Genomic DNA, 17,776 nt, shown 5'->3' with positions numbered 1-17,776 from the left:
ACCGCCCCTATCCCTCCCTTCCCTCCATCCACTGTTTCCCCCCCTTTCCTCCCCACCCTTCCTTATATACTTAACGGTTGCAACGTTGCCAAGTCATTCGAAAGCGCGTAAAATCATCAAGTAGTGGGGATTTATGACAGTCTTCAGTGAGTGGTGGGGATGTCTGTACATAACCAGACGCAATCTGATTGGCGATCAAATGTAGAATGGAGGTGGACCGACCGATGGCGTAATGTCTTAACGGAGTGGGGGCTTATGTACACTGGATATTGGTGGAGAGGGGATAGGAGGGATTAGAGCGAGGAAGGGGAAGGAGTAGAGGGGGAGATAGGGGGAGCGATTTAGTTGTGTTGCGTTGTTGCTCGAGAATGGAAATTTCCATGACGCTTCGGAGCAACGGCGACCGTTAGATATCACGTGCTTCAACCGGAAATCGCAGGGGGTGATGCGGTTTCACTAGCGCCATCTTCTTCCGTTTAAGCAACTCCGATCTTGTAGTTTTCTTCTTTCTTTCTTTCTTTCTTTCTTTCTTTCTTTCTTTTTTCTTTTTTTCTTTTTTCTTTTCTTTTTTTTTCTCTCTATTCCTCCCTCTCCTACTATGGGCGTGTATATGTAGATATATATGTATGTGTGTATATATATATACACAACAAATACTTTTTTCTTCTTTGAGATATATTACGACCTATTTCGGGAATGAAGTAATTTGAAGAAAAAAAAGTAGACATCGTGTGACTTTTATTTATCCATATAAATGATGTATGATTCGAATTGCCAATTTTGGCAGGTGTCTATCACATTCTTTCTATCAATGTTATTACATTCATGCTAAGTCATGACGTCACTGAATAAGCTATGTTTCGAATACTATCATACTGTTTGAATACTATATGTATGTTTAGTATTCAATATATATAATTAATATTCATATATATATATATATATATATATATATTTATGTATAGTACTTATAAACATGTGGAATGTATCAAGTAAGTGAAGCAAACAATTTATATAATTATTATGTACATGCACGTATATTAGTCGATGAGATTATGGAAGTGGTTTAATTTATATGCATATATATATTATATATGCATATGTATGTATGTATATATATATATATATATATATATACATATATAAAACGTTTTGAGATGTTTTGAAGATTTAAGATATGAATTATTTAAAAATTATAGTTTTCTCCAACTAAAAGTAAAGAAAGGGAGTATAGTTATTATAATTTATATATATAATTCTTTCATTATAATTTTACGTATATATATATATATATGAACGAAATTGACATATGGTTGAAATATTTTCATCTGTTTTAAATATAAAACGGAAATTATCATAGTCACGCGTATGGTCACGTCAGTTTCTCGTGAGTATCGGTTGGTTTGCATGTTTTATGTAAAGCATTGTTGTGTAAGTTTCTTTTTCCTTTTCTTTTCGGACCATTTACAATCTTCCGAATTTTTCCAAGAATTTGTTTTATAATATAATTTATTACGATTTATTTTTATAATTATTTGGTTCACTTACTGTTTTTATTTTTCTATTTTTTTTTTTTTTTTGAGAGCAATGATGAATAAAAAAGCTGTATTTTATCATAACTCATTAATTTTATTGATTAGTTAAATTACTTTAGCATGATTTTTTTCAAATAATTTATTTATTTTTTCGTTTTATTATTTTGTCGTTCTATTTTTTCAAGGAATGGTACTTCAATAAAACAAGCTTGTTTTTATTAATACCCATTAATAATATCGTTATAAGATAAAAATACATTAAAAAATATATTTTCGTTGTTTATATTTTCTTTTTTGTTTGTTTGTTCTGTTTCTTTCCTTCTTTTTTTTTGCGGGAACAAGCTTTATCGTTTTACGAGAAAGATATGCGCATGAATAAAAAAGATATAAAACAATTTTCTGGATCATTCTCATTAGATTTTAACGTTCTTTTGCGTACGCATAATAATGCGAAGAACGAAGTTTTGTTTTTTCTTTTTTCGACTAACTACTACGGCGAGATGAAGTAAGTTAAGATAAAAAATGAGAAACAATTTTTAGGTGATTTAAAAAATTACACTTTCTTGAGATTTCTTAGGCTTTTAATAAAAATGTTGAGCTTTGTAAGTTTTACAAGATAGGCTTGTAGTTTTACAATTTAACAAATGAAACTAGGACACGTATAAATAGGAATGTACTTCTAAATATATATATATATATAATATATATATAATATATATATATATATATATATATATATATATATATATATAACTCGCTTATATAAGTTAATGAATCAGTCTTAATTTAAAAATTTAAAGAAAAAAAAACGTATAATAATAACACATAATATCTAATAAAAGTAAGAGTATGTCATCTTTTTTACAATATCGTCTCTTATTTTCCTTTTTATTGTATTATACAATCATAGTAATCAGAGTCACGTTGGATAGATTTCATATTCTTTGCTGATAAAAGAATCTTCGTACTTTCGGCTGTTCGCATCCAAAGTTGTACCTGTTAATAGGTAATAATTAATAATTTATGTATTCTAATTATCATTAATTGTATTATATTGATTTGAAAAATATTTGTAAGGATTTTTCGAGAATGTGAAATACTAATATTTTATTAATTTAATATATTATATATATAATAATATATATATTTAAATATTTATTATATAATATAATGTTTTTTTTAGAGAGAGAGACAGAGAGAGAGAGAGAGAGAGAGAGAGAGAGAGAGAGAGAGAGAGAGAGAGAGAGAGAGAGAGAGAGAGAGGATAATATACTATTAGTGTAGTATTATATATATATTAAAGTAATATCATTTTATATAATATTATATTAATATATTTGTTTTATATTTGAGGATACCATAATAAAAAGATCACACTTTATCTTGTATCTCAATATTTATAAACTAATAAATATTACTACAAATATTAATGGTGGGTAAAATATTCATCGGAACAAAAAAAACGGAAGAAAAAAAAAGAAGAAAGAGTAGAAGAAAAAGAATAGAAATTGAAAAATATTTGATAAAAAAATATTCTCAAAGGATTCTTTTGTGAAACATTGATGATATATACTCTACTATGCAAGGTCAAGGACAAATAGACATCGTTGTATTCTTATTCTTCTCACTTTACTTCTTATTATACTTATCATCGATTTATCTTCGAAACTTACGTTATATCACTTATATATTTTTTACGTTTCTTTGAATACATGCAAAAGTATCGATTTCATGTAATATGACATTGCGAAATACGATTTTTTATGGAAGATTACTTAATACATTATGTTGATTATGCAAAAGTAATGTGTTTCACCAACCATGCTCTTTTACACACCACAAACACGCACACATACACACACAAGTACATAATTAAATTAAAATCTTTAAAAAAATAGAATATTAAAAATTCAAGAAAATTGATATTATCAAAATTAAGCGCTAATATATACAATACTACAGGCTGATCCAAAAGTTACTGGGTGATTTTAAAAATTGATTAATCTTTTTCGAAACTTTCCCGGTTAATTTCTTTTTCTCTGATAATGGCCTAAATGAAACTACAGGCCTAAATGAAAAGCCCAAAAATATTTCGAAAAATATTATTAATTATAATTAAATTTGTAAAATCATCTAAGAACTTTTCGCACAACATCCTGTGTGATAACGATTGGATAATTTTATATACTTTAACAGAATAAAAGCAAAATAAATAACGAGAAAAAAAATAAACGAATAACAAAATCACCTGTTCGTGAAGCAGATCTCTTCTATGGCCAAGTGGTTCTTTACTCAACAACGGTACCAAGACACTTAAACTCGATTGAAATTTTTCTAAAGCTTGAACGTAATTGCCCTCAGAAAGATATTGCACGCCAACTTCTCCAATGTCGAGTGCATCGGCCATACTCGGTGTACTCTTGCTGAGAATTCCTAATGCATTGAATTAAAGGAAAAAAGAAAAAAAAGAAAAGAAAGAAAAAAAGACAAAATAAAATCAAATCAAATCGTTTGTTAATAAATTAAAAATCACAAATTAATACCAGATTTGCAATAATTCGTTTTATACTCATTTTTATTCGTTATATTCGCGGATAAATTTTTTATAATATTAGTTCATATTATTAGTAATAAATCGATCAATGTCAAAATAAATTGACGAGAAATAATATTTACAATTTTTTTTTAACTTTAAGTATTTTTAATTCGTCAAATTAAAGACTTCCGTAAATCTAATGTTAAGAAATTTGTATGGAAAAAATTGTAGGCATGATATAGATGTAAGAAAAAACAAAAAAAAAGATGCATACTTAGAATCTTCTCAGCAAAAAATATATATATATGTAAATTTTTATCAGTATATAAAAATATATTATAAATAAATAAATATATATATATATATACACACATAAGTATATATTGTTTTTCTGAGAAAAAAATATTTATATTAAATATCTATAATATATTATAAAATACGAACGTAATTTGTGAAAGGAATGTCCCGGGAATCTATTTAACGGGGATGACAACCCTTCAGACGATGTCCTTGGAACGCATTCTGTCTCTTCTACCTTTTGGTTAACCCTTTTCTTTTCCTGACTATTTTCTTTATCTTTAAATTGCAATTTGAGTTCCTCCGCTCGATTTATATAATCGTTCACGTGTAACCTCATAGCCTCTTTTTTTTCCGAATCACTGTCGTCTGACGATCGAACGGACAACAATTAGGGATGCAATAAAATTATCGGATGCAATAAAATAATTATCGGATGCAATAAAATAATAGGATGCAATAAAATTATTATTATTAAGAAAAAAAAATGTAAACACGCGTTTCAAAAAGTTAAAATAATCCTTACTTATCAATAATGGAATAAAATATTTCAAGGCCTCACAATACAAATGGAATGCCTCTTGTGATTCTTTTTCACGATCCTTTTTGACAGCTTCTTGTGCAAGTTCCAAACCTTTCTGATAGCTTTCCTTGCTTGGTGCATGTTTCAAGTCCAAAAACGCATTGGAGAAGAAATCTTCGAAACTTATGCGAGCTTCAGGATCGTACTTCAGCAACGATGACAGAAGATTCTTGCATTCATCGGATATAGGAGGCACTTCTGGAATCTGTATGTTAACGTTGAAAAAATAAAAAAAAATAAAAACAAAAAATAAAAGAAGAAAAAAGAGAAAAAGAAAAAAAATACTCTTTAACAAATTTCTATCGTTAAAATTAACGTGATCGCAAAATTATAAACTTATTATATTTTATATTTATACACATTGTCTAACGTATTTAATCTGATATCTGATATCTGATAACTTTTTGTATAAATGAAAGAAATAGATGATTTTATTGTCATAATTTTTATATTAGATCTAAGATCTTATTCGATAATAAATGATTAATCTTTTAAATGACAAAAGAAATATCAGAAATATCTTAGAAAAAAATTCTGTAAATTGTAAGTTGACTGCTAGTTATTTTCGATTCTTATATTGTTCATATTTTTTTATATTAGACATTTAATCTTGTTGGATGACGAAGTTTTAATCTTAAAAATCTTAGGAAAAGATACAAACAAAAAAAAATTCTGCAAAATTGAGTGCCGGTCATACGACAATTCAATGTGTTTATCAATTCCAGAATAGATGGATCATGATTTTCGATCTTATTGTTAGTCTCTTTTTTTTTGTTTTGTGCTTTTCGTTCAAGCCAGCAAAAAAAAGATAAAAAAAATAAAAAATAATAATAATCTCTTTCGTACAATCACCTCGATTGGACGACGTCCTATCATTAGCCTCTTCAATTGTACAGAATTAGTGACAGAATAAGGTAGCTTTCCAAAAAGACACTCATACATGATCACACCGACGCTCCAAAGATCTGTACGAGCGTCGTACTTTTTAACTAATAAAATCTCTGGTGCCATGTAACGTAGTGACCCACGTAATTCATAAATGAATTCGATATTAGTGTACCGTGCGAAACCGAAATCTGTAATGATAAAAAAGAAAAAAGAAAAAAGAAAAAAAATAGAGAAGAAAAAAAAGCAATCCACGAAATAAATCAAAGATTGATGCTTATGATCGATTGTAAAAATCGATATCTATGATTGTCCGGAAAGTTCATATTATGGTCTTTCATCTTCGATGAAACAGGCAAATTTAAATGAATCGCTTAAAAAAAAAAAAAAAAAAAAAAAGAAGAAGAAAAAAACAATTATAAGTAGTAGATCCAATTTTTCAATATATGCACAAAACTGTTTTTATATATATATGTGTGTGTGTTAATATGTAATATATATATATATATATATATATATATATATATATATATATATATATATATATATATATATTGACAAATTATTTATCATTTTTTTATATTTTTATTTTTGCATACACACATACACACAGATAGACAGACACATTTACTGACATGTTTTGGCACACAAATAAATATCAAAGAACCGACGCGAACTTTCCGAACAATCCGAATTATAAATTGACAAATGTATATGTGAGAATGTCTATTAAACGAACCTCCAAGCTTGAGTTTCAAATAAGGTTTTATCACGAGAAACAAATTCTCCGGCTTCAAATCCATATGACTGATGTTTTGATTTTTCAAATATTTCAATGCTAAACCTAGCTGTTGTAATAATCTTTGACATATGTTTTCAGGCAATTGTCCATGCTTTTTAATATACTTTGAAAGATCACCGCCATCGCAATACTCCGTTACAATGTATACTCGTCTACAGTCGAAGGAAAAATAAGAGATCAAGTTTCGATAAATGAATCAAGTTCACGGTATTACATATATATATAATTAATATATAATATATAAATACATATATATTTACATTAAATTAAATTAAATCTTTAATTAGTATAATTTAACGATATTTATAATACAAAATGAATTGAAAATTTTTAGATGGGTCAATATTTCCGAAGTGATTTAAAAAATCAATTGCTCCTTTTCATGTATTTCTTCTAAGCTTTTTGATTAGGTTTTGAAGTTTTACGTACTGAAAAAACGAATGTTATTATAGAAAGTCTTGAAAAAAATTAATCGATGCCTAAAATCATTTGAGAACTTTTGGCCCATCATGTATTATATATATATATATATATATATATAAAACACAATAAAATTATTTTAATGAATTATTATCAATAAATAAAATAAAACAAAATAAATTGAAGTAAAATATATTGTAGAAATAAAATATAATTTATAAAAATTTAATTTCATTTATATTCGTCCGTCGGGTTCGTAACCACATTTTTTTGTTTTTAATTAAACAATTCAATATAATTTAATTTAACTAATTTATTCGATTTACGTAAAAAAAAAGAAAGAAAAAGAAATAAAAAAGATGAAAAAATAGATATTCAACGCACTTTTCGATACTGAAAAATTCCTTCATTTTTATGATATGTTCGTGATTTAATATCTTCAATACACTTATCTCCGTCATGAGATTGTTGATCGCCGAGTTTGACAACTCCGATGTGTTCACACATTTTATTGCCACGATATCACATGGTTCCTCCTAAGAAAAATTGTTTCTCCTTTTCGTTTTCTTTTCTTCTTTTTATTAAATAAATAATTAATAAATAATTATTTCTAATATCGATTATATTTAAAAACAAAAAAATTTTTATTTATTTGAAGGGCACGATCTACTTGAGAGTTTCGTAGAATTTTTATTTTCAGATATAGAGATAATTTTGATATTTAAATTAACATTCTTTCTCTCTCTCTCTCTATATATATATATATATATATATATTTAATAAGTAATTCTTGGGATAATGAGTATATTAAAAAAACTTTTAATATAATCATTATTTTAATATACTCATAATATACCCATTATATTTAAGATTTTCACATTGAACTTTTATCTCTAGATATTGCGATTATTCACAAGATACACATCAACTATCTTTTCGATATTGGCATAGCTCAATAAATATTACCATCGGTAAACACTAATAACCTACATACACATATAGTTATTTTATACTAGCTTCAATACGTTTTTCATTCATGTTTATATATATATAGAAATATATATATATATTTATTTATTTATATTATCAAATTAGTAATTTTTCTAAATATAATCAATTTCAATCTTTACGTCTAATACGTCATCATTAAAAATAATTTTTATTCGAAAGAGAGAACAAAGAAAGAAATGGAAAAACAAAAAACAAAAAAGAACAAGAAAGAACAAACACGGACGAACGATTCATGCATACACGAATGATTCACATTTACGATAAGATCAACGCATGTCATATCTCATATCGAATTGTGAAAAATGAAATGAAGTTATAAATAGAAAAAAACAAAAAAAAAATATAAAAAAGACAAGAATATCTGAAGAAAAAAAATTCAAAAAGTCTTAAAGGAAACAAATGAAACTTCCTTAACGCATCTGCCTATGTACGTTCCTGAAATCATATGTTTTCAATGCTTGCGAAAGAGACGACTCCGATTCCGAACCTCAAATTATATTTGCTTTATAAACGGTCGCATAACTACTTACACCCGATCGTTTCAATAAACAAATAGTCCTTAACAATTTTGTTCGAGCTCATTTTAACGTAACATTTGTAATCTTTAAACTAACATTATCATGATAACGCGGGATTTGACTTAACAGAAGAAGCTCCACAGCTTCTCTTCGAACTTCAAATTATATATTCTTACCTTCCGTTTTGCTTTATAAACGGTCGCATAAGTACCCGCACCAATTGTTTCTATAATCGAATAGTTCTTAACACTTGTCGGGTTCATTTTAACATAATAGTTGTAATCTTTAAACTGACATTACACAATAACGCTGGACCTGACTTAACAGAAGCTCCATGATTTCACTGTTCTATGCCCGCAATGACGCATTGGCGTAAACAAGTAAAATCACTTGGTTTTATTTAGTTACATTTAGAATTTTTTTTTTCTTTTTTTTGTTGTTGTAAATTCTCTTTAAAATTATTTCAAAGTCATACAGATATGTCTATTCAGATATCTATAATCTTTATCAATTTTATTTAATTTTATTGCCAATCGAACTTCATCGTTACATGTTCGGTTTTTTTTTTTATTTTATTTAAATATAAGTCATATTTACAATTAGTGTGATACAATTATAATGATATACATAATACTCTGACATGCATATACTATATAATTTTTTTCGTGAAAATGAAAAATAAATTTGGTCATAGAGGATTAGATTATCTTTTATTGACAGAAGAAGATAATTTTCATTCGAGAAAATTACATTTACTTTCAATTCTATTATAACCTTATGATATCTGTTATATTTATTACAAAAGATATATATATATATTTTTTCTTTATTTCTATTTCTAATATATAACACTGAATCAGATAAAAAAATAAAAAGATAGGAAAAAAAAGAAAAAAGCGAAGAAGCGTGTCACAAATTATAAAAACAAGGAAAAAATTGAGTAATAAGAAGGTAAAAAATTAATATATCGTTTGAAATTTATTGAAAGTAGAAAATAAAAATATAAAAAAATTATATTGAGGGATGCTTTCTCAATAGCGACGCCCTTGGCCGTCAGCTGTGTACCGTGAGCGCGCTCAAGCGGCATAGAAGAAAAGTTTGGGCGGTTGACGAGCGCGACACCGTTCGGCAACCGATCGTCTCTCGTGGTATCTGCTAGCAGCAGCAGCAGCGGCAGCGGCGGCAGAAACAGCAGCACCACTGTCACCACCACCATCATCACCATCACCAGACGAGTCGTATCTCTTTGACGAATAGTTTAATCGCGAAATTACGTGTCTACGATCTATCTCCTTTTTGTACCTAAATACGAAAAAAAAAAGGAAACCAAAGAAAAAAGAAAGAAAGAAAGAAGAATCTAAAAAAAGAAAACTGGAAAATCCCCGTTCATAGAAAACAAGAAAAGGAGGAGGAGGAGGAGGAAGAGGAAGAGGAAGAGGAGGAGGAGGAAGAGAACGAGGAAGAGGAGGAGGCGGAGAAGGTGGAGGAGGGAAGAGGACGAGTAATCAGAACGACGAAAAGGACAAAAGAGACAAAGGAAAACCAAAGAAGAGTAGTATAGTGTACAAGTGACGGCGACAGAAAGAGAAAGAGAGAGAGAGAGAGAAAGCAAGAAAGAAAGAAAGAAAGAAGGAACGCTTCGTTCGCTCGATACGAAAAGAAAAACTCGTCTTCTTTCCTCGGCGTGCCTCCTTCGATATACGCACGTACACACATACATATATAACATACACACACAATCACGTACACGCAGAAAATCACACACATAAGCGTTATGAACATGACAGCAGTTGTTGAGTTATAAGCTCGTTTCTCCTTCCTTCCTTCATGGTAAATGGTGCGTTCCAGATCGACTTGTAGCCTGATGCCCTTTTTCTCTCTCTCTCTTTCTCTCTCTCTTACTCTATCTCTCTATCTATTACTATCTCTTTTATTCTTTCTCTCTCTCTCTCTCTCTCTCCCTCTTTCCCCCTCCCTCATAGTTACCACTTCCGAGAGTGCGTCGAACACGACCGAGAAAGAACGAGTGCAATGGACGAGGGGCGCATATGTTTATATACCAATACGATAGCGGATAAGCACCGTTCTCAACGATGTGCACAACCGTTACGAGTATATAATATATTTCCTTCGTTTAAAAGTGTGACAAAGTGTTACAAGTTCTTTCCTTAAGAAAGAAAGAAAGAAAAGGAAAAAAGAAAAAAAAAAAGAAATAGAAAAGCAAGTAAAAGTGCCTAAGAAATATGTCGATTTTTACTTCTTCGAGAAAAAAAAACATATATTCGATGAATATTTCTTTATTACGGGCCATCGTCTGATCGTCGTATCTGTGCTATTGCCTCGTTAAGTGACAACCACATCGTGTTTCGTAATAAATAAATCGTAATAACTTGTAATTTTTGTTAACATCATCGATATGATAAACTGAACGAGTTTGTATACAGTGTTCGACTTTACCGATCGATCGTGGTTTATCGGCTTTTTTTCGACTAATTTCGCTCGTTCTTACCGCTCCGTTTCGTTTTATTATTCTTATTATTATTATTATTATTATTAATATTTCCATGAAAAACTTGGTTCGAAATTCTATCTAATTTTGAAACCTTCGTTTGGTTTATTTTTTATAGGTTAACGCAGTCTCTCTCTTTCTCTCTCTCTCTCTTTCTTTCTCTCTCTCTCTTTCTCTCTCTCTCTCTCTCTCTCTCTCTCTCTCTCAAGGTCCTTTTTTTAGACTTCGTTTATATCATACAGTGATTATCATGAGTTGTGTGTTTTAACGCAGTGTAACCTACATATATAATATTTTATTTAAAAAAAAAAAAACGAATCGAATTGCCATTGGTCAAACTTTTAATTCATTTCTTGTTGTGCGTGGTATTTCATTATTGCATTTTTATAGAAAATAATTATATTGGGAGATATATTTCTTTACGAAGTGTATTTCAAGGTTACAAGACAATGATAATCAGTGTATCGATGTGAGATAAGATTCGTTGATAATTTTATCAGGACATTGCGGTGTCCACTTTTTATTTTTATTCATTCGTTTTTATTTTTTTTTCTTACGTGAGCGAATAATAACGAAGAAGAATTATTTTTAATTTCTTTTCCCTTTGTATTCCTTGTGTTTACTGCGATTGATTTTTTTTTTCTTTTTTTTTTTTCTTTCTTTATTTCTTAGTACAATCGAATCAGTTTAACTTCGTGTCCACTAATTAATTCATTTCTTTTCTCTGAATTGCTTATATTTTGTTATAGTATATTTTATTTTTTCTGTTTCTTTTTTCCTTCTCTCTTTTTTTTTTATATCAAAGTTGAATCGATGAATTTATAAAAGAATTATCCTTGGGAAGATTTTCGTCGTTAAAAAATAGATCGCTATTGGTGTTCACAAAAGGTTATTTATTTCGAGAACGATTCATTCTCACACACACTCTCTCTCTCTCTCTCTCTCTCTCTTTCTATCTTTCTGTCTCTTTCTCTCTTTTTCGAGTCCACGAACGATAGGAAATATCTATCTTCGATAAACACTTATCGTTATTGGCCAAACGCGTACGATCTCAAATTGTGATTGGTTGTTGAATTGTCGACCTATTCATCGTTTTTTCCGTGGCAGCAGTGTTCAGTGTATCAGCTGCCGGAGCAGAGCGCTTCGATGTTTTGGCAGCTGATTTTATTTTTCACTTCCCTTATTATCGAAGCATTTTCAAATTTATTTGTTTAACCACGTTAAAGACAAAGTTTTAGTTTCGTTCCGCGAGTGAATAATACAAAAGAAAATTTATTAATAGTGAAATATATATAAAATCTCATGAGATATGTCCGACGCTTTATTCGGGAAGTAGAAAATAATGACGTCATGTACTGAAACATAAGCTGTTTTTTCACCTTGTTCTCCGCAATCGTTTCGCGGATACAGGTGTTACGAATTTCTAAAACATTGAATTTATTTATTAGATTAAAAATCTTTTTCTAGAACAAAGAAATAGAGACGTATGTATGTATATAGATTACGAAAATTCATCTTTATATTTGGATATAGTAAAAATTGTTTCGGTCTTTTCATTCAAGTGATTTTTCTCATTGCTTTTAGCTTTTTTTTTTTTTTTATATATATCTTTATATATAGAATTGATTGTAGGAATAGAAATTCTTATTTTCATTAATTTTGTAATAATGCATACGTTATCGAAGCGTTTTCAAAGATTTGTCAATTCGGTTTGTCAATTCAAAGATGTTTGTTGTATAGGTGCAGTATATATTACGCAAGGTTAACACAGCAGTGTTTTAAACACTTGCTGGAACCACTTGCTGTATTTGTAAAAATATGGATTCCGAGGAGGAAACGCTCTATGACGATGTTGACTCTGGTAACGAGTCCAGCGGGGATGATGTGGATTTTGCTATGGAAATAGAATCTGGAAATCAACGGGAACGAGCTACCGACATCGACGAATATCCATTTGAAATTTTATCCACAGAAGAAATTGTACAACACATGGTTGATTCTATAAAAGAGGTCAACACTGTAGTTGAAGTATGTTTTATAGAATTAGATTAATCAATCGATTCATTGAATATTATTTGATCTGTGTGTTTGAATAAATCATTTCTTATAGATACCTGCAACAACAACGCGTATTTTGCTAAATCATTTTAAGTGGGACAAAGAAAAATTAATGGAACGTTTTTATGATGGAGATCAGGAAAAATTATTTGCAGAAGCACGTGTCATTAATCCATTCAGAAAAGGTCCTGTGATAAATAGAAGTTGGTCCTCTCAAAATTCCTTGGTAAAAGAATAATTATATATAAATATTTCTCTTATTGTAATAGAATATACAAGCAGAAAAATTATTAAGTTATCTGTCCTTCTCACAGTCTAGAAGAACATCTGCAAATGGAACAGAAGAATGTGGAATTTGTTTTATGATTTTACCATCCTCTGTAAGTGTTATTGTATTGTAATATGTTATTGGTAAATATTATTGATAAGAAATTTTTATTAAATGTAATAAATGTATATATTATTTAGATGATGACTGGTCTTGAATGTGGACATCGTTTTTGTACCGGGTGCTGGGGTGAATATCTCACAACCAAAATAATGGAAGAAGGTGTCGGACAAACGATCGCATGTGCTGCTCATGCCTGTGACATTTTAGTTGATGATGCTAGTGTTATGCGACTTGTTAAAGACTCAAAAGTTAAATTGAAGTATCAGCACTTGATAACAAACAGTTTTGTTGAAGTAAGGAATCATATCTTTAAAAAATGTATCTAATTGATATCTTAAAAATAGTCATGATATACATTATTTATTTTATTAGTGTAATAGGTTATTAAGGTGGTGTCCATCGCCAGATTGTAATAACGCTATCAAAGTCCAGTATGTTGAAGCAAGACCTGTTACATGCAAATGTGGTCACACATTTTGTTTTCATTGTGGTGGAGATTGGCATGATCCTGTAAAATGTCATTTGTTGCGTAAATGGATCAAAAAATGTGATGACGATTCTGAGACCTCTAATTGGATCGCAGCAAATACGAAAGAATGTCCAAAATGTAATGTTACCATTGAAAAGGATGGTGGTTGTAATCATATGGTATGCAGAAATCAGAACTGTAAAGCTGACTTTTGTTGGGTATGCCTTGGTCCTTGGGAACCACATGGATCTAGCTGGTATAATTGTAATCGATATGACGAAGAAGAAGCCAAAGCAGCGCGAGTTGCTCAAGATCAATCAAGGTCTGCCTTGCAACGCTATTTGTTTTATTGCAATAGGTATATGAATCACATGCAGTCCTTAAGGTTTGAGAGCAAATTATATGCTAGTGTAAAAGACAAAATGGAGGAAATGCAACAACATAATATGTCCTGGATTGAGGTAATTTTTGTGAATCAGTGTAATAATAAAAAATCTATTTATATTCTCTTATTCAATATTTAGTTAACATTTATCATTTTTCGGCTTTATGTTTAGGTACAATTTTTAAAGAAAGCAGTTGATATTTTATGTTCCTGTAGGCAAACTCTCATGTATACTTACGTATTTGCCTACTATTTGAGGAAAACCAACCAGTCTGTGATTTTTGAAGCCAACCAAAAGGATTTAGAGAGTGCTACAGAATGCCTCTCTGAATACCTCGAAAGAGATATTACGAGTGAGAACCTTGCCGATATTAAACAAAAGGTTCAGGATAAATATAGGTACATATATATATATATATATATATATAAAATATATACATATATATACATATATATATAAAATATATACATATATATACATATATATATATAATATATACATATATATACATATATATATATATATATATATATATATATATAATTTGTATTAATTAACAAAAAATAATTGTACTATATACAGAGTGTTTTGTAATATGTGGGATCCACTTCATCGGTGGACAGGGGACATTAAATCAATGAAAAAAAAGTTCATGGATCTTTATATGTGAAGCCATTTGAAAATAATTATTTATTCAACGTCCATTCTCAAAGTCGAAATACTTCAAGCACCATTTTGAGCACTTTGTATAACCAAAATCAGTCCATAATTACTATTAAAGTATAAACGACTATAATTTGGAAAAAGAAAGACCAAATGGGACACATGTTTATGTGAACATTTTTCATTGTTTTTCGCTATCTCCTATCCACTAATGAAGTGGGTCCTACATGTTATGAAATATCCTGTATATGTTAGGTTGAAATATAAATAAGTTCGGTTGCAAGTATAAACATATTTTAATTCTAAGAATTAAATTATAACTCATTGAAAATAACTGTGATTAACAAGAAGTCACTTGTAGCCACAGTTTAAATTCTATACTGCTATTGTGTGTGTGTTCTGAACACCTTATTGAAGTTTAATATTTAACCTATAAAATGGAAAATTTATAGAAGTGCATAAATTCGTTATATAACGATGTGAGAATTTAAATAAGACAATTCAGTTGTAGATACGACTCGAAAAATTTATAGCGTATATACGATAAGAGTGTAATAACAAAAAGAACAAAAGTAGTTTATAAAATTTCGTTCTGTGAACCAGAGCTTGAAGGATATACTACAGTCTAATCCGTAATTCGGATTTTGATGAGAAAACTTTACAAATATTGCTGGATGAAAATCACTCACGCGCCTAATTACACGAGAGTTGTAGCAAATAGATTAGAAATATCGTATATGATCATATATGGACACTTGGAAAAAATTTTGGAGAGATTAGAAAATTAGGGATTCAACTTAGATGCAACCGAATTTATTCATGTCATACGTTCGAATATATATATTTATATATATATGTATATATATAAAATTCTTAAACTTGAATGTTTTTATTTTCTATAAAGATATTGCGATAGTCGAAGAAAAGTACTTCTAGAGCATGTGCACGAAGGTTATGAAAAGGAATGGTGGGATTACGTGGAATAAGGAGAAGAATGAAAAATGCCCAGCTTTTCTTTTTTTTTGTCGTGAGATGTAAAGTAAACAAAAAAAAGCCCTCTTCCTTCTCACCTCTGCCCCCAGCTGTGATAAATCAAGAAAGCTGAGAAAGAGAGAACAGACAGACAGAATGTAGTAGAGCATTGTTGGCAAAGTGATATGTACGTGTGTTACATATATTTGAAAACACAATTATGACCATCTGCGTGGCAACAATATTGATATATATATATATATATATATCAGATATATAATATATATATATATATATCAGATATATAATATATATATATATATATATATATATATATTATAAATTTCGAACTTATTAAAAATGTGAATTTTACCATCAACAACAACCAACAACCAACAACAACAAGAACAAGAACAAGAACGACAACAACTATTGATTGAATGTAACATAACTTCGTGATTGATTCGTGCTTGCTGTGTATACTGCACATGATTATTATACACCATTAGTTAATGCGATAAATATGCCTCCGTTACGGCATTGTATTCTGATATTCAAGCGGACCTTAGATATGCACTCAGTTAAAATTTTTTTAACCGAAGAAGATTGGTAAAAGTGCATTATTATATTTATTATTATGTGATCCAACAATGCATATACATTATACATATATTATTGCGAAAAGATGAATTTTTGTGCTTGTGAAATTTAGATGACGATGATTCTTTCTTCTCTTCGATATATCCTTTTGATGCTACATATATTATATGATATCAGATAAATGAATCTTTGCAAGAGATAATTTTCTCTATATCATGTTTCTCCAATCAACTATCATTGAATTGTTTCACGCAATTTAAACGTTTTAGGATTACAAATGAGAAAAGAAGAAGAAGATGATGACGAAGAAGAAGAAGAAGAAGAAGAGGAAGAGGAAGAAGAAAGAAAAAAATAATGTAGGAAACTTTAATTAAATTAAATTCTTTGGATGTTACTCGTTTCAGAGTAATTGTTTGAGAAAAAGAGAGATAGAATGAAAGAAATTTTTTTCAAATTTTCATCATCGTGATCATTGAGAAGATATTGATACACGATGAGAGAGAGAGGGGGGGAAGGTTAGTCATATTTCCTCTATTTCGGACAATGATACGTCCAGGCTACAATTGCCACTCTAAAGTTTAGCTCAAAATACAACAATCATATCGTCAGTGTTACGATTATGAGAAATACATTATATATATAATATATATGTATAATATATATATATATATATATATATATATATATATATATGTATATATATTATATATATACACACATATATATGTTTACATGTAGAGATATCTATATGTATATATATATATATATTATATTGTAGAATTTACAAAATGGAATAAGGAAAAAATAATAATGTAAATCTTTGACGGCCTTTTTTTTCATTTTGTAAATTGAAAATAATTGTCTTCAACCTAAGAAATGCGAACGGATCATTGTGAACAATAAATAGATATTTGAGAATAATAATTATTATTCAAACTGATAAACTCTCTTTACTTTTTCTGGCATTATCTGAGTAATAATATTGTCGACCAAACGAAAATGAAATATTTTTATTATATGTATACATATATATACATATACATATATATATATATACACATATGTATATATATGCATATATATATATACATACATATATGTATACATATATATATATATATATATATATATATATATATAT

The 17,776-nt window shown here is 28.9% G+C and overlaps 2 protein-coding genes across 13 annotated transcripts; one reads left to right on the top strand and one right to left on the bottom strand.

Annotated features, from left to right (window-relative positions):
- Positions 1 to 2,366: 2,366 nt before the first annotated feature.
- On the bottom strand, positions 2,367 to 8,967 carry LOC124425825 (serine/threonine-protein kinase ULK3). 5 transcript variants are annotated; one of them, XM_046966775.1, is made up of 8 exons: positions 8,764 to 8,967; positions 7,443 to 7,594; positions 6,576 to 6,790; positions 5,804 to 6,027; positions 4,931 to 5,156; positions 4,516 to 4,737; positions 3,784 to 3,968; positions 2,367 to 2,531 (listed from the first exon to the last, which is right to left on the bottom strand). In XM_046966775.1, exons 1-8 carry the CDS (start codon positions 8,848 to 8,850, stop codon positions 2,424 to 2,426), a joined length of 1,419 nt encoding a protein of 472 aa, XP_046822731.1. In that variant the 5' UTR covers positions 8,851 to 8,967; the 3' UTR covers positions 2,367 to 2,423. The 5 variants fall into 5 exon arrangements, with proteins under 5 accessions (XP_046822731.1, XP_046822730.1, XP_046822732.1 ...); XM_046966774.1 differs by having other exon boundaries at positions 4,895 to 5,156; positions 8,764 to 8,965; XM_046966776.1 differs by having other exon boundaries at positions 4,895 to 5,156; positions 7,443 to 7,632; positions 8,764 to 8,904.
- Positions 8,968 to 9,550: 583 nt separating this feature from the next.
- On the top strand, positions 9,551 to 16,837 carry LOC124425824 (E3 ubiquitin-protein ligase arih1). Of its 8 annotated transcripts, none has more exons than XM_046966769.1 (8): positions 9,551 to 10,149; positions 12,837 to 13,124; positions 13,207 to 13,380; positions 13,469 to 13,534; positions 13,623 to 13,838; positions 13,918 to 14,475; positions 14,572 to 14,798; positions 15,968 to 16,837. In XM_046966769.1, exons 2-8 carry the CDS (start codon positions 12,915 to 12,917, stop codon positions 16,047 to 16,049), a joined length of 1,533 nt encoding a protein of 510 aa, XP_046822725.1. In that variant the 5' UTR covers positions 9,551 to 10,149; positions 12,837 to 12,914; the 3' UTR covers positions 16,050 to 16,837. The 8 variants fall into 8 exon arrangements, with proteins under 8 accessions (XP_046822725.1, XP_046822722.1, XP_046822721.1 ...); XM_046966766.1 differs by having other exon boundaries at positions 9,551 to 10,417; XM_046966765.1 differs by having other exon boundaries at positions 9,552 to 10,424.
- The last annotated feature ends 939 nt before the right edge of the window (positions 16,838 to 17,776 follow it).

The sequence above is a fragment of the Vespa crabro genome, chromosome 7 (genome assembly GCF_910589235.1).
Source record: "Vespa crabro chromosome 7, iyVesCrab1.2, whole genome shotgun sequence".
NCBI classification, from domain to species: Eukaryota; Metazoa; Arthropoda; class Insecta; order Hymenoptera; family Vespidae; genus Vespa; species Vespa crabro.
Note: the sequence above shows the minus strand (reverse complement) of the source record. Positions and strands in the feature narration are given on the sequence as shown.